The sequence below is a fragment of the Triticum dicoccoides genome, chromosome 7B (genome assembly GCF_002162155.2).
Source record: "Triticum dicoccoides isolate Atlit2015 ecotype Zavitan chromosome 7B, WEW_v2.0, whole genome shotgun sequence".
Lineage (NCBI taxonomy): Eukaryota > Viridiplantae > Streptophyta > Magnoliopsida > Poales > Poaceae > Triticum > Triticum dicoccoides.
Window position 1 is genome coordinate 552,892,931 of NC_041393.1, and position 17,897 is coordinate 552,910,827.

The 17,897-nt window shown below is 46.6% G+C and overlaps 1 protein-coding gene across 3 annotated transcripts; it reads right to left on the reverse strand.

Moving 5' to 3' along the window:
* Positions 1 to 12,082: 12,082 nt before the first annotated feature.
* Positions 12,083 to 15,567, reverse strand: LOC119338697 (FT-interacting protein 1). Of its 3 annotated transcripts, none has more exons than XM_037610963.1 (2): positions 15,401 to 15,567; positions 12,083 to 14,777 (listed from the first exon to the last, which is right to left on the reverse strand). In XM_037610963.1, exon 2 carries the CDS (start codon positions 14,726 to 14,728, stop codon positions 12,290 to 12,292), a length of 2,439 nt encoding a protein of 812 aa, XP_037466860.1. In that variant the 5' UTR covers positions 14,729 to 14,777; positions 15,401 to 15,567; the 3' UTR covers positions 12,083 to 12,289. The 3 variants fall into 3 exon arrangements, with proteins under 3 accessions (XP_037466860.1, XP_037466858.1, XP_037466859.1); XM_037610961.1 differs by lacking the exon at positions 15,401 to 15,567 and adding an exon at positions 14,896 to 15,385; XM_037610962.1 differs by lacking the exon at positions 15,401 to 15,567 and adding an exon at positions 14,896 to 15,385 and having other exon boundaries at positions 12,083 to 14,781.
* Positions 15,568 to 17,897: the final 2,330 nt, after the last annotated feature.

A 17,897-nucleotide genomic window follows, 5' to 3' on the forward strand; every position in this document is an offset into this window, starting at 1 on the left:
TCTTTTAGAGGGGTGGTGCACTTTTGAGAGGACGTCTTCTTCTTGCTTGTGCTTGGGTCAAACCCGAGTCCCTCTTTGGCAAACACCTCATTGTGTTGGCTCAATACCTTATTAAGGTTCTTTTTCCCTTGAGCACATGTCATGAGACCTTTCTCGATTTGAGCCTTGAGAAAGCGATTCTCCTCAAGAATAGATGCTAGATCACTACTAGAGTTAGTAGTACAAGCATCAACATTGATAATAGGGAGAAGAGTAAGACTTGGCTAGAGTTTCAAGATAAGTAAGCTTGAGCGTCTCAAAACTCTTTGTAAGAAGGGTGAGCTCTTCTTCCTTAGTCTTGAGGGACACGGATAGGAGCTCGGTCTTGAGGGACACGGATAGGAGCTCACAATCCTTAGAGAGAGAAGCATGAGACTTAACAAGCTTACTTTTATCATTCATCGACTCTTCGCAAGAGTCAATAGCCTTTTTCAAGGAGGCAAGATCTTTAGTATGAACATCAATGTTTGCACCAATTTTTAAGCATAGTTCATCATTTCGTGCTTCCTCACATTGGACTTTCCGCTCAAGGATTTCACATTTTTCCTTTTCCTCGGTGATAAGGGTTTCGAGTTCCTTAATGGTGATGGTGTGCTTACTCACCATCTCCATAAGCATACGAAACATAGTGAGCTTCTTTCCTTTGAGGGAGCACATGAACTTATTAAGTTTAGCAAGCATAGGATCATCTAGATCATCATCTTCATAATTATCCTCTGCGTCAAGATACTCATCACTAGGAGTAGAAGGAGTGAAAAGAGGAGGATTTGATCATGGGGTTACCTTGACCTTGTTAGGAGAGCTTCGGTCCTCTCCATCTTCTACCACGTCCTTTGCCATTAGGCACTTGTGAGCGTTGCCCTTGTATTCTTTCATGTAGTTGTAGGTGACCACATCACCACTCTTGTTCACTAGCCTCACAGTGTTTTGAGAGTCTTGAGCAACTCCAGCAACACCACTAACATCATCCGAATCGGATTCTTCATGAGCAACCATTGCTTTCCCATCTCTCTTCTTGAGCTTGGAGTTCAAAGGATTTGGCAACTTCTTCTTGGGAAAGGTCTTGGGAAACCTTGGTTTATCTTCTCTCTTATCATAAGGGTACTCGTTGGAGAAGTGGTTGGTTTCTTCACAGTTATAGCATTTCCTCACTTTCTTCTTCTGGAATCTTCCCTTGAATTTTCCCGCGCTAAACTTCTTGACAAAGAGAGCAATGTCTTCATATGACGGGCTCTCATCTGAATCAATCTCATCACTATCCTAATCATCATCTTCTTCTTCTTCTTCACTTTGCTCTTCTTCACATACATGCTTGGCCTTCAATGCAAGATTGATCTTTGATGTTGAGGTACCATGCATGGCAAGATGTTTTGTAGCATTTGCCTTTGACTCTTCAAAGAGTTGGAAGGTGGATATGATGTCATCCAGAGTCATTTCCTTGAATCCATGGTGTTGTCTTATATCCCACACCATTTGGTGATGATATGGAGCAAGAGCGTGAAGCAACTTATCCACGATAAATCCCTTAGTCAAGTTGAATCCATCTTGTGTCTTGTCACATTCACATGACTCAATGTCGGCGGTGAGAGTCATGAGACGCTCAAGAAGTTTCTTGGGAGATTCACCTTTTTCCATACAAATGTTTTGCAATTGCCCCTTGGCAATTTCATATTGAGCAAGCCGAAGAGTGGAGGTACCGGTCTTGGTTCTCACAATGGTATCCCATAATTCCTTGGCACTTGTGATATGTATGTACGGTCTCCTTTGCTTGTCGGTCATACCTCTTCTTATGCACATGGTTGCTGTGTCATTGAGATTCTTGTCATATACCTCGCTTGGAGTAAGATTCTTCGGGTCAACAGCTTGATAGCCATACTCCAAGATCTCCAACATCTCATCATTTCCAAATCGAAGATGATCCTGCATAGAAACTCTCCACAAAGCAAAATCGGTAGTTTCATCAATTAAAGGAGGTTTGCCTTGAGGGTTATACTTAGGTTTCTCTATTTGAGGTCTTGCATAAAGCCAAGGAACACTAGAGTGTTCATTGCTAGGAGGTCGTTGGCCAAGTGAAGGAGTAGGCACAGCTGGCCTCGAGGCCGCACCACCAGAAAGTGGTGCAATCATCGTGGTTAGTGTGGCTAACCTCATTTGGACCAAGGCCTCAAGAGAGGCATCATGCTCCTCTTTTTGCTTAGCAAGAGCCCGTTCCAGATCTTCTGAAGTGAAGGACTTGGCTTCCGTGGAAACCGCATCCGTGTTCTTCGGATCTGCAACAAGGGGAGTCCCATCGGGGTTCATCTCGCTCTAGGGCGGTTAAGCCACAAGAATAGATCACGAGGCTCTGATACCAATTGAAAGGATCGAGATGGACCTAGAGGGGGTGAATAGATACAATTACAAGTTTTAATTGTTACTTAGCAATTTTAGGCAATAATGCAGAATATAAAGTTTAGTGTAACAATTGCAAGTATGATGATATGAGCTAAGCAAGGTAAACAAGTAACACAAGTAGGAGAGTAAGCAAGTACACTAGGATATAAGTAAGACTAAGAGACAAGTAACCACAAGTAGGAAGTAAGGGTTAGGGAGAACCACAACTCCGAGAGACGAGGATGTATGCCGATGTTCACTTCCTTGGAGGGAAGCTACGTCACCATTTAGAGAGGTGGATGTTACCACGAAGGCACACCAACGCCATGAAGTCTCACCCTATTCTCTCTTTGAGATAACACCATGAAGGCGTTTCTCAACCACTAGTGGTAGACCTTGGGGTGGTCTCCAAACCCTCACAAACTTTCTGGGGGTAATCACAAAGAACGATTCCTCTCCGAATGACTCCTACCGCCTAGGAGTCTCCAACCTCCAAGAGTAACAAGAACAATGGGAAAAACTCAAGACTTGCTCAAATCAAGGATTCCTTTGGTGCAAAGAAGGGGAAGAAGTGGATCTATCACTTGAGTGGACAACTTCTCTCAAATGCTCTCAAATCCCTTAGGGATCTAAGATATGGTGTTGGAGAGTGAGAGAGAATGTAGGCGTGTTCTTGAGGACCCTTGAAGTGAATGGTCAACCCTCTCATGGAATAGGAGAGGGATATTAATAGTGTGCTCCAATAAGTGGCCGTTGGTCCTTAGAACAGCACAGAAACATTGGACGTCCAATGCACACCGGACGATCGAAAGCATAACAGACACCGGACGCCCGATAGGGACCGTACGTCCGATGTTTTGCTACGGTCTACTAGTCATCGGGTGACTGGATGTTCCGGACGACCGATGTTTAGGTTCTATGGAGGGGTACCAGACGTCCGAGGCATATCGGACGACCGAGGGCCCTTCAGACAACGAACGTCCGACAGGGACCGGACGACCGCTGTTTTGGTTTTGTATGGAAGTGGTCGGACGTCCGGTGCACACCAGACGACCGATGTTCTGGTTCTATATGAGAATGGTCGGACGTCCGGTGTGGACCGGACGATCGATGTTTTGGTTCTGTATAGGAATGGTCAGACGTCCGGTCTGCACCGGATGACCGGTGTTTTGGTTCTGGACAGGGATGAAGATCAGGAACTGACACAAAAGAATTTGTTTGAGAAAGACCTTAGTGATACCCCATGTTTCCCTCTTAATAGTGTGGGATCCTATACTCAAGAGTAAATATAAGATAGTCTTGCTTCTTCCTTCTTGATGAGGTTAACCATTTCCGAAATCATAATCCACACACACAATTGATTCCGAGGGGACAAAAACTTGAGATATATTTGACAAACTTTGTTAGTCCCTTATGAGTATATTGTCATCAACATCAAAATAATATTTAGGGCATGATTGCACTTTCACCCTGGTGGGCTAGCTGCGAACTCCCGCGCCTTGCCAACTAAGCTACGCTCAGTTCTCCAAGGGAGCTATTTACAATGCTCTCTCTCTCTCTCTCTCTCTCTCTCTCTCTCTCTCTCTCTCACTTTCTACTGGAATCTAAAAACTCTGCAGTGGGAGAGAAGATACGCTGAGCTCGAAGAGACGGACAGATCGAGCTGCGTGAGACCAAATCCCACTGTCGGCATAAGTTATCTCCTCTTTTTTGGTCAGATCTTGGCGGATTTGGTCTTGCAGCAATAGTAGATTGCTTGAGTGTTGTTCCGTTTTCAAGTAGTTCTGCCCATCCACTTTTTGTGGTGTTCGCCCCCTTCATGCCAGCAATTTTTGGGCACCGGCGAACGGCGGGCACGCAGGATTTCTTGGGCTTCATCCATTAAACATCAAATCTCAAAACAACGAAGACAAAATATAGATCTGGAGACATTCGAATCAATAGCTATGTTGTATGAGTACCAACTTGACAGGACCAAACTATGAACTATCACTAAAATTTAGAAAAAAAAAGGGAAAACACTAAATTCACCGGAAGATTGGAGAGTTTTCATTCCAGATCTGAGGGAGCTCGACCTAGGGTTAGCCAGCCGGAACACGGCGGCTTTAAGGGCACAACCCGGAATTACAATAATCTGCCTCATCTCCACAAGCGGAGCGGCTTAAGAAGGCCACATAAAGTGAAAAAGCTGAAAACGACAGGTTCAGAAAAGTATAGTAACTTTTGAAGAATGCACACGCACGAGGACCGTCCATCTAAAGATCAACGGCTCACAGACAACGGCAGCCCGCGAAGCGTTAAGTAAACCTGGCGGCCATTGGATGGCAGATCGATGGTGAAACGTTTCTGACAATACTGATTGTATTGTTTCTAATCTAACACTTGTCGCGGTCCTGACAATTCCCCCTGGACGAGAACAGACTTTCCCTCAAGGCTGGAAATCTGGGAAAACCTTTTGAATGAAAGTTGCGTCTTCCCAATTAGTGTTCTCCACCAGCAAGTTGACCCACTTGATTCACCATTGCACCACTGGTATACTGATATCACCTTGGACTCGCGGGATCAGTTTCCTTTCCAGAAGAGTTTCAGGTTTGATCAAGATATGGCCCTTGTCATCCAAGAGTGGAAGCTTGGGGTTAGGAACTGCATCTGGTCCTATATGCTTCTTAAGCTTACTGATGTGAAAGGTGGAGTGTAATTGACAATCATCTGGTAGCAGAAGTTTGTAAGCGACATGGCCAAATTTTTGCAGAACTTTGAAGGGGCCGTAGTATTTGGAATGTAGTTTGAGAAACTTGTGGATGCTTAGGCTGGTGTGTCTATAAGGTTGCAGCTTAACATAGACCATATCACCCACTTTGAGCTGTCAATCAGACCTCTTCTTATCAGCATAGAACTTCATTCTTTCCTGAGCTCTGAGGAGATTGTCCTTGATTTGAGTAGCAATGGAATCTCTGTCCATTTCTGCTTGTTGATCTTCTCCTTCTGCTAGAGGAAGCATTAATTCTGCTATTTGTGGAGGAGGTTTTGCATAGACAGCTCCTACCTTTTAATGCTTCAAAGAGTGGTTTGCAAGTGATGCCATAATTTTTGATAAATATCCTGTAGTAGCCAGCCAGTCCCAGAAAACTCCTTAAATGTGTGACATTTTCAAGAGTGGGCCATTGAACTATTGCTTCTACCTTTGTTGGGTCTGTAGAAACTCCTTCAGCAGGAATAACATAGCCCAAATACTCCACTCTGTCTTGAGCAAAGGTGCATTTAGAAATTTTTGCATATAGTTGGTGCTTCCTCAAGGCCTCAAAAACTAACTGCAAATGTTCCAAGTGTTCTTTGTATGACTCACTGAAAATGAGTATGTCATCAAAGAAAAACAGGACACACTTTCTTAGTAAGGGCCCAAGGACATAATGCATTAATTGTTGGAAGGTTGGTGGTCCATTTGTCACTCCAAATGGCATAACAAGGAATTCAAACAATCCTATGTGAGTACTGAAAGCAGTCTTCTCAATATCTCCCTCTTTCATTCTTATTTGATGATACCCACTTCTCAAATCAATTTTTGTGAAGATACATGCTCCATGTAGTTCATCTAGCAAATCTTCAATCATATGAATTGGGTATTTGTTTTTGATGGTGTGCAGGATGAGTTTCCTGTAATCTATACACAATCTCCATGTCATATCTCTTTTCCTTACTAAAATAGCAGGTGAAGAGTATGGGTTGTTGCTCAATCTTATTATTCCTTTGGCAATCAGTTCTTTGATGATGTTCTCCAAAGCATTTTTCTGATTGTATGGCATTCTGTAATTCCTCTGATTTACTACAAGAGCTCCAGGTTCCAAGTTAATGGCATGGTCACAGTCCCACTTGGGGGGAAGAGTTGTAGGTTCCTGGAAAATGTCCTGGAATGCTTCTAGCAGTTTTTCAACCTTTGGTTTATGCACTTGTTCCTTGTTCTCAAACAGTTGTACTGGTTGCATCCACATTAATGCTCCAAACATCATATCATCTAGGATATGTTCCATATCTTGAAGGATGGGGTACAAGGACTGGTGGGCAATGTTTCATCATGGAATGTGATACTTTCTCTAGAGAGCATCTTAATTGTGAGTTCCATTTTAGGAAGATCAAAGGTGACTGGACTGTGTGTGTATACATCTAATCAGCCCCTAAGATCATATCATAACCACACAACTTAAGAATTCTAAAATCCAAAGAAAAGATGTCCTTGGATGGAGTACTCTGTTTTAAAACAAGCAAAATCACTGGCAAGTTTTCCCCCATTGGCTACAGTCACCTGCACATGCTTTACTGGTGAGATCACACAGCCAGATTTTAGGGCTATTTCTGGTGACAGAAAAGTGGTTGTGCTCCCACTATCAACTAGTGCCAGAGCACTAGTACTACCTAGTTGTACTAGTAAAGAGAAGGTGTGTGTTGGTTTATCCTCAGGTTGTCCTTGAGCAGCATTCATGGAGATCTTCAACTGAACATTGTCTGAATCTTCCTCTTCATTTTTTGAATGTTCTTCCTCAGCATCCACAATATATATCACTTCAGGATTTCCTTCAGCTTGTTGTTGTAGACTTGGATCTGGGCTTTCTGTGACATCTTACAAGCCTATTTATGTCCTGGAAACCAAGGTTCCCTGCACTTATAGTAAATACCCTTCTCTCTTGCTTGCTGAATTACAGTGGCAGTAGTATTGTTGCTTGGTGTGTGTGGTTTTGCAGGCTCCACAACTGTTTGTTTATTGTAGAAAGGAGTAACAACTCTGGGAGTAGGAGGAGGTGGAACAGATTTTTCCATTCTTCTAGCAAACTACATTGCTTTCTGTAAAGTTGTTGGTTCCAAACATTCTAGATGGCTTTGCATGTAAGGATGCAACCCAAAAATGAAACTATGCATGTAGTAAGCATCTGGAAGTGCAGGATTATCCCTTCTCATTAAGTTCATTTGCTGCTCAAATGTGGTGATGTACTGTGTTATAGTACCAGTTTGTGACAGTTGGTGAAAAGCTTTCACATTCTCACAAATGGAAGTGGTAGCAAATCTTTCAGTTAGATGATTGCAGAATCTATGCCATGGCATATTATGCACCAGAAATCCAGTCCCTCTCCACCACTGCATTGCTTCTCCTTTCAGGTATGAGACAACAATTTCTGTCCTTTGCTCAATAGGAGTTCTGGCAGATGAGAAGTATTGTTCTATATTTTGTATCCAAGAGTCAGCATCACTTCCTTCAAACTCAGCAATGTTCAGTTTTGCAGGTTTGACAGAGAGAATATTTTTTCTGACATCAGGTGTTTGAGGTATGTTTCTAACAGTTTATCTTCTGAATACTGCTTCTTCAAGTATTTCTTCAACTGTTAGCATTTGTCTGGCAGCATGTTCATGCTGGTTTTGTGGAGTGTGAACTTCTTGTTTGTTGGTAGCATGATTGGGGTGCCTGTAGGGCCCTTTTGGCATCCCATCCAAGTTCAACTCTTTTCCAGTCACCTTGTCCACTAAGACAGCAGATCCAGCAACTTTGCCTGCTGCAACGTAGTTGCTTGGCAGGTGCTTGGGTCTTCCTGGAGGCACAACCTGAGGTGTAGCATGATTACTAGCTTGTGCAGATGGAGGTTCCTCCTCTTCTTCATCCTCTTTAGTGGGATTGCTTTCAGTAATCTTTTGCAGACTGGCCTGAACATTCTGAAAGTTGCGTTGGATGCTGGCAAAATTCTTGTTAGCCGACACCGTGAAGTCATAGAATTCCTTCTTGTCCTCTTCCCGATCTTGACGAGACGTCTTGATGTCCAACTGCAAGGATTCCAGTTCCAGAGTCCCAGTATCAATAGTGTCTTCGGGTTTTGACATGCTGACCGACAGAGTTACTCAACCCCGCAAGAGAACACCGCACCTGTAGACAACTGGGTGGGAGAGGAGGGATTATACGACTGGCACCCTGGCAACCAGGCCTCACCGACTAGTTCTCCCGCCGCCGCAACCTATACGCCGCCGGAGAGTAGCACTAGAAGGGTGGGTTGGGTGGGATTTTACTCTAAAGAAGTGTTCTTCAAAAACCTCCACCGCAAACCTTCTTGCTCAATCGATCTACCGTCGCCGTTCGCCTCCCTGCTGCTCACCGCCGCCTTCTGCTCGCATTTAGATTGGATCTGGCTCCAATTCGCCACCGCCGAAGTCAAAAACTTTGCTCTGGTTACCACTTGACAGGACCGAACTATGAACTGTCACTAAAATTCAGAAAAACAAAGGAAAAACACTGAATTCACCGGAAGATTAGAGAGTTTTCATTCCAGATCTGAGGGAGCTCGAGCTAGGGTTAGCCAGACGGAACACGGCGGCTTTAAGGGCACAACCCGGAATTACAATAATCTGCCTCATCTCCACAAGCGGAGCGGCTTAAGAAGGCCACAGAAAGTGAAAAGGCTGAAAACGACAGGTTCAGAAAAGTACAGTAACTTTTGAACAACACACATGCACGAGGACCGTCCATCTGAAGATCAATGGCTCACAGACAACGGCAGCCCGCGAAGCGGTAAGTAAACCTGCGGCCGTTGGATGGCAGATCGATGGCTAAAACGTTTCCGACAATACTGATCGTACTGTTTCTCATCTAACACTTGCCGCGGTCCTGACACAACTATGGAAGTGATTCCGCCAATCTCTTGCCCCGTAGCTGGCTCGCAGAGGAGCAGCTATCTCTCTGTGTCACGTCCAGTATTTTTTTGAGAAGATGTGTCACGTCCAGTATTTTTTTGAGAAGATGTGTCACGTCCATTTTTTTATTTTTTTGAGAAGATGTGTCACGTCCAGTAGAGCAGATACATCCGCGCTCTCTCATGTTTGCTTCCCGTGTAATCAATATTTTCTTGACTACTACTACCAGTGCAATCAATATTTTCTCCATACCTTGCCTAAGATGTTTGCCCTTCTATGCTGACTTCTTTGGCCCGCACACTTGTTTCTTTTGTGCCTTCACATGAAGAAACTTGGATTACGTCCTCTATAATCTCATCCCTAGCAACTAGGGCACCAAATATACAGTATACCTCTTTGAATCAATAGATTAATGTATTCTCCAGTAACAACAGTTGCAATCTTAATTATTGCACCATAGTAGAATCTAGAAAGTAGGTCGAACTGACATAGTTTTCCTTACTGAAGTTAAACTGGCATAGTAGTCTTGTTGGAATCATACACTTTCTTATTCTTGGTTCTTGGAAACCTTAGTCCGTTAATGAGCTGCTCCTCACAAGCAAAGCATTATTCAGTTGCGCTGTTTGACTACAAGGATGACTTTCAGAACCAATTTTTGTTGTCTGTTATACATTGCGTAGTACAGTCATCCATTCTCGTGTAGTACATTATGTCCCATCATAGAAAGCAGAATCATATCAAAAGATTCTACCCTTCCATTCTCTCAACTCCCTGGCCACATTAGAAACAGGATTCATCTCTGCAATCTTTGAGTCTGTATTGGGATCGAAATAAATAAAATCTTCTATCATGGTGGCCATCATATCAGAATGAGAATGGCAGGAACTGATAACTAATCCATTTGGAGTGCCATGTTTTCCCTGAGCTGTTAGAATGAAATCCTCATAGGGCCCAGAATATATTTCGTCATATGGATGCACAATCTTTGCCCCATTAAACTCACAAGAGAAGCATCGAGCTTGTATCAGAATACACAGAAGGAATTAGACTATTGAGAAAACATTTAATGCACATAAAATAAATCCTACTATATGTCCTGACCAAGTATTATCTTTAATCACTGATAATACAAATTTCGCAATATGTATACTAAAACTGAATGCAAAATGTGAACTTAGAGAGACAATGCCACACTGCCACCGTGCCACGCCATAACACATATATTTGCTATTCTTCCCATATCATAGATTTTTCGAACAACTTGAAACACACTATTTCTGGATATACATACCTACTGATTCTTCTGTAGTGACATGAAAAAAAACTGCCCATTTTTTGTACTTGTATTCACAAATAAAGAAAAAATTGTATACTTCTGCTTTATTTATGATAAGAGAGATAAGAAGTATATGCCCATTTCTTAACGTGGTTTCAAGTTGACGGTTCTCTCGAAACAGGCTTTCGCTTCGCTTTATAAATAAAGCACCAACAGTAATCAGTACACGGCCGAACGATACAACGTGATGAAATGTCTCTCTTTCAAAGCGGATCGAAATATACAACAAGAAACTAGAGCTAGCCTAACACCTCGCCTAGGACCAACGTACGACAACACTCCACGACAACGCCCCCAGGAGGGTGATGACACGATTCGTCGCCGTTGCCGAGTTTGAGAACAGACAAGGGTTTTCACCTGTAGCCCAGGCACATGAACAAGATCCATGGCTACGCCTTCAAGAAGGAAATGACACCCACGGGTGCCGCCGTCGCCGGCACCAAGCGCAAAGCTTTCGCTCGGGAACTCGCCAATACCACCAGGAGGTGCCCCTGCCACTTCCGCAGAGAAGGTCGGGCCAACCCCGCCAAATCCGGGCACGACCAGAGCCTGCTAGAGCCATCCACCCCTACCCCCATGCCGCCCACACGACCAAGGGAGTAGGCACCACCATCACCACGAAGCCTGCCATAAAGCCCACTGTGTGACCCGCCATCCGGAGCCGCCGCCCCGGCATCCTCTGACAACTCAACACCGACGCCACAACACGAGGCTGCCTCCACACCAAGCCACGATCCTCCAACTCGACATGGGCAGAGAAACAACTGAGGCAAGCACATGGGAACAACCAGCACACGGTAGGGGGACCAAGTCAAACCCCAACATTGGCGGCCGACCCTTGTCGTCGGTCAACTGCCAACGAGCGCCGTTTTTTGTAATGCACATATTTAGATATTTTAAATTATAAATAAAAGTACAAAAATGAAACAAAAAACAAAAAGAAAAAAAGGAAAAAAAAACATAAAACACGTGTGGCCTCGCTCGCGCGTGGGCCGAACCATATTGCTCGCCCCCTTCGGCGTCAGCAGTTACAGTCGCTAAACGCGAGGAATAGGGGCGCCCGGCCGCGCCCCCTCGCTCAGCTATGAGCCGGGCAAGAAAAGGAAGAGGCGGGCCAACAAAACAAGGCAAGGGAGCATATGACAAATAACGCAACTCTAGATATGGATTTTTTGCACAAAATAGCTAAGGCCCTGTTTGTTTCATAAGTCCTAAAACTTTTTTAAGTCCCAACTTATAAGTCATAAGTCCCTACTTGTTTGTTTACAGGGACTTATAAGTCCTGAGTCCCTACCTGTTTGTTTACAAGGACTTATAAGTCCATGTTGCACCGCTGCAACGAGGCTCGGGAGAGGGCCTGTCCCGCGATTGGAGGCACCGCTGCAACAAACCGAGGCAGAACGAACCGAGGCGGGGCGGCGACGGGGCGAGAGGCGAGAGCCCGGGATAAGTCCCAATAAGCTCCTCCCTGATAGTCTTATTTGATAAGTCCCAAATCACCACAATAAGTCCCAATAAGTCCGTTGTGTTTGGTTTAGATGGGATTTATAGGGACTTTTTTAAGTCCCTAAACCAATAAGTCCGTGGAAACAAACACCCTCTAAAAACTTAGATGTGAATTATCAATTCCGTTCATATATTGCCTTCATAAAAAAACATTTTTATTCCTAGAGCTTCAAGCATGCAATTATTGTCATTCTTCTGGAGACAAACATAATAGTTACACGGGGGGTGTTCTCAAACCCAAACTCAGCATTTAGTTAACACAAACACTCTCATATGAAGACGAATCAGAGTCTTTTTTGGCTTGGGAAAAGAAATTCAAAAAACCCGATCGAAGAACAAGCCATATAGGAGTATGTCACTCATAGTAATTCAGAGCATGCTATCCGCGCGCGACGGCAGCCGCCGGAAGAAGTTGCTTGGCACGGCGGGCAGCTTGGTTCGGAACCGCGGGTGCCGGAGCAGGAAGAGCCCGGCGACTAGCGCCACCACCCGGAACGGCGTGACGTAGAGCACCACGGCGGCGATGAGGCAGAAGAAGACGAAGAGGCAGGACGCCCTGGGGTCGCGCCAGCTGAGCAGCGACTGCAGCCGCTCCCCCTGCGTGGCCATGTCGCCGACCACGGTCTGTATCCTGCCGGCGACGCTCCGCAGCCGGTCGTAGCGCATGTAGACGACGTCCTGCTGCCTCGACGTCGGGAAGGTGTCGAACTCCTCGTCGAGCTCGTCCGGGTGCACGGCCTCCGCCCAGGACATCTTTGTGTCCATGTGGGGCGGGTGGCGCGGGCGCCGGCGGTAGTTCCAGAGCCCGATCATGAACATGTAGAGGAAGACGGTGGGGAGGATGAGCTCCGGGTAGCAGATGAGGATGAGGAGGAGCACGTGCACGAGCGCCGTGGTGGCCACGTTCTTCCAGTGGCACACGTCGGCGAACCAGCGCGCGGCGGCGGCCGCGCCGGAGAAGAGCGAGACGGCGCGGAAGAAGTTGGCCTTGCTCCGGCGCATGCTCCACATGTGGGACTCCACGTCCAGCATGTACTCCACCACCTCGCGCCGCAGCGGCGGCTCCGCGCGGCCCAGCCGCGCCGCCACGATGCCCATGGCCTGGTACCGGAGCGCGTCCAGCTGCGTCACCGTGAAGGGGTGCAGGTAGTGCATCTTGGGGAGCAGCGGCTGCGTGTAGAGGTGCACCATGTTCATCATGGACAGGCAGGTGAACCGCACGGCCAGCCGGAGCTCGCCCATCTTCTTCACCCCCGACGGCGTCAGCAGGATCAGCGGGTACGCGTGCGTGTACACGCGGTCGGTCTCCAGCGTGGACAGGCGGATGCGAATCTTGCCGATGCGTGCGTCCCTCGCCGGAGGCCCTCCTCCTCCTCCTGCACCTCCTCCGCCGTTGTTTCCGTTGCCGCCGCCGAGGTGGCAGTTGTCGAAGACGCCGATGGTGATGACGGTGCTCGGGTCGAACACCTCCCACGTGTACTGCTCGTTCCACGTCGGGCTGAAGGTGCCTATCATGGTGCGCGTGCGCACCCACTTCTGCCCATACTTGGCGACGCAGTACGCGTCGGTGCTTCCCCGGCCTTCCAGTTTTTTCATCGGCTGCAGGCCGGTGGCGCTGAGGATGCCAACCTCGAGCACGCCGACCGGCGGCTTCCAGAGCTGCCGCGCCGTGGGGCGGGTGTCGCTGATGTACATGGTGGACTCGTCCATGACGTGGTACGCGCCCTCGAGGCAGGCTCGGACGTGGACACGGCTGGCGAAGCGGAGCTCCCGACGCGTCTCGCCCTCGATGGCGCCCCCGATGCCGAACTTCTCGAGGTCGAACCACCGGGACTGCACGAACGGGCGGTGGTCGAGGCGCTTCTCAAAGAGCGTGAGCGGGAGCTGGACGCGGCCGACGAGATCGTCCTTGCGCGGCGACACCCGGTCCTCGACAGTCATCACCAGCTGCTCCTCGAACGGCTCGGCGACGACGAAGAGCAGGTCCTCGTTCCAGCGAGGGTTGAGCGTGGCCGCGGGCACGACGGAGGTCTTGAGGATCTGGTTGCCGAGCTGCGCTTTGACGAACACCTCGGGGGCGCGGCCGCGGGACTGCGGCTGCACGTCCTGCGCCTCGATGATGTTGACGCGGAGGTACCAGAGCTTGGGCGAGACGTAGGCCTTGGAGCGCACGCTGGCGACGCCCTCACCGCGCACGGTGGCGGCGTCGGAGTGCCAGGCCTCGGGGAAGGCCTCGTCGGCCTGGGTGCCAATCCAGACGGCGAGCATGAGCTCCCCGCGCACCTTGTAGCCGCCGTCGCCGCGGCGCTCCTCGAGGCGGTACCACTGCGGGGCGAGCGGGCTGTCGGGCGGCACGCGGGTGGGCACCTCGCCGAGGTCGAAGACGACGCGGCCGACGTAGTCGTCACGGCCGAGCATGTCCCGGTCCTTGAGGTAGACCTCGAGGGCGTTGGACTGGACGCGGGACTTGGAGAAGGCGAAGACCTGGTCCCACTCCGGGTTGGCGCGGTGCTTGGTGGTGCCCTTGTAGTTGCCCAGCTTCACCTCCACGTAGGGGTCCATGGGCGCGCCGGTGATGGGGTTCGGCGGCAGGTCCTTGGCCTTCACCACGCGCACGTAGAGGAAGAACATCTGCTCCACCAGGTCGTACGTGCTGGACGGCTTGTCCATGCCCAGCCACCCGGCGATGCCGCCGCCCACGGCGGGCCGCGCCGGGCCCGCCGCCCCCTTGGGCCATTGCTCGCCCAGCAGCGGGTTCGTGTCCTTGAGCTGGAAGTCCTCGTGGTGCGCGTCATGGTTGCCGCCCATCGTCGATCACCTCGCCTCGATCAAGCACCACCTTTCAGCAGGTTCGATCCTATCTCCATCCCAACAAAACAGAGACAAGAGACTCACATGTCAGATCGAATAAAACACCATGAAACAAACTACAAACACAATTTCACCATTGATCATCTTAATTTCTACCCACTCACTCAATCTTTCAAGGCGAACGGATCAACTTCCAAAGAGATTCGCAGCACGCACACTCTGGTCGATCAGGCCCTCATCTAGCAAGTGTAAATGGCAGGTGACGCGCGAGCCAGGCATATATGCGGCAGCAAGAAACTAGCACCACCAAGATGAAGCTTGCGCTAGAACGCCACTCTGGCCTGTCGAACACATGCACGAAGCCACGCACGCACGCACAGAAGCCTTGTCACGCGCAGGCTAGCAGTCCTAGCAGTAGCAGAGCAGCTTTCGGTGAGGCCAAATGTAGCTGGGGGCGGGAGGGAGGATCCGGGAAGCCTTGCCGGCAAGCAAAGCGACGGCCGGCGGAGACCCCGGCGAGAAGGAAGGTATACGCGAGGTCACGATCTACACAACTAAGCTAGCCGAACCTGTCTGTCAGTATGTGTGTGTGTGTGCATGACCAGCTTAATCTGCCTTTGTGTGAGCCATGAGAGGCGCCAAAGCAGTTTCAGGGAGAAGCTAGCCAACCTTTCTAGGGTTCTTTTGAGCTGAGAGGCGAGCCAGCCACGGGAAATTAGCGGAGATCGAACGAGGGAGGAAAGGCGATTAAAAGTGATACGAGCGCGCTAAGTAAAGATATCATCATCTCCACACGGGGAATCGAATCGATTCTTTGGGCTGTGGGATGGGCTTTGTTTATGCGATTTCTGTTTCTCTCCCCCCACCCATGATCGTCGATCGATCTTTAGCTAGCTAGAACGCTTTGGCTCTGGGGAACCAACTTTTGTACAGCGAGTATACGTGCAGGGGAGAGGGATGAAGCGCAAGCGGTGACCACGTGCATGCCAGGGTAAATTTCCGGCTTCACGGTGCCGTGCCTGGTGCACTCATGGAGACAGTACAGTGCACTGGTTGCATCGGAGATCAAGGGGTGGAGGAATTCGGTGCTCACTGTGCACACTAGCTGGAGGGAGGAAAAATGGTGAAGTACATACGTAGGTACGTGCATGGGGTGTGTGTATCGTGTAAGCTTAATTAGCAAGGAAGCGGACGGAAGTTGCCTTTATTCCATGCCGGGGCGATACTAGCAACTGGCAAGTGGCAGGTGTGTGAAACGATGGCAGGGAATATGATTCTCATCTCGCCTCCACTTGCAGCATGTTTGAAACCGGAGAGAAGAGCATGGAAAGATCCCAACTCTTGTAATCAGCACATTAATTACGGGAGAATGATTTCATGGTTGCATCACGCGCCGTTCCCTCGTGGGGGTGTTTGGTTCAGAAGTCCTAGGCCTTTTTCTAGTCTCTGTAGAAAAAATCCCTCTCGTTTGGTTCCTAGGGACTTTTTTAGTCTCTGGGACTAAAAAACCCTGAACCAAACACCCCCTTATTACACTGGAAATTGCCCACTTAATCATCGGCCATCCAACACTCAGATATGTCGCTCTTGGTCGAGTCTGACTCATCGGTGGCGCTGTCAAGTCTGTCTAATGATGATCTATTACGATCGGCTTACGGGCATCTTGTTGCCAAGATATGAAAGCACTAATGGAACTATGGAAACCAGGGACTTTGTTCTCAGAAGCTACAAAGTGTTCAAAATAGGATAGCAGATAAATTGGTAAACACTTTAGCTATACGTAAGTTGTCTGAATTTTGAATTTGGGTCAGTCAATTTTTTCGCCGTTGATTCTGCTCTGAGATTCGTGCTGTTTTTTTCCTGGGCTGCTCTATAAGCTGGTTTGGGCCACATATTTGGTTCATTCGATTTGCTACTGGGCTGAAGCCCATTCCTTGTACCACCTAGCCCATCCATCTTTCCCTTTGTCTCTGTTTTTATGTGTTTCTCCATTGGCTTTTTTATTAGTTTTTTTTTATTTTCTAGCTATTTTTGGGATGTTGGGTGAGTTTAAATGTATAGACACAAATACTATTCATTATATGAAAAAATTACACTATTATTGTTTTCATGTTACAAAAGTATTTTTTAAGTTAAAGTTGTGTGCGAGGTATTTTCACCTTTTTATTATATTTATTCTAAAGAGTAATATCGATGGCTCTAATTCATTGTTTCTTATAAAACTTCATTGTTTTGATTTATTTATTATTTCATTTCATTTCAACTTTAAGGGTAATACCCATGTCACTAATTCATTCCTTCTTAGCAAAAATTTGTTGCAAAAAAATCACTATTATATTCTTATTCTTGAATACTTTTAAAAAGTGCAATTTTTTGTATATTGTGTGCAAGTTTTCACATTGTTTGTTTTAGATATTTTTTATGTTTCTTTCTTCTTAAAGGGTAATACGAATACCACCAATTCATTATTGCTTTGAAAATCTCATTGTTTTGATTTTTTATTCCATTTTCTTTCTTCTTAAAGGATAATACCAATGCCACTAATTCTTTTTTCTTACAAAACTTCATTATTTTCATTTTGTTTTAGTTATCATTTTATTTTTCTTTCTTCATTAATGGTAATACCAACGCCACCAATTCATTCCTTATGATATTCTTTTTTGCAAAAATTCTACTATCATATGCTTATTCTTGCACATTATGGAAAAGCACATTTTTTGTTTATATTGTGTGAAAAAATTGTCATTGTTTGATTTATTTTTTATAATTTCATTCTTCTTAAATGGTAATACCAATGCCACTAATTCATTTTTAGGGAACTTCAATTTATTTCTGTTTCATTTTCATTCTTCTTGAAGGGTAATACCGATGCTACTAATTCATTCTTCCTTATAAAACTTCATCATTTTGCTTTTATTTCATTTTATTTCTTCTTTATAGTTAATACAAATGCCACTAATTCATTCCTTCATGTTGAAACTTCATTTTGCGAGAAATCCATCATTATATGCTTATTCTTGCTCATTATAAATAGCGCAAATTTAGGGTACATTTGGTGCAAAAAAATTCATAGTTTGTTAGTTTTTTATTTTTTTTATTTTCCTTAAAAGTTAATATCAATGCCACTAATTTATTTGTTCATAAAAACTTCATTTTTTTTGTTCTG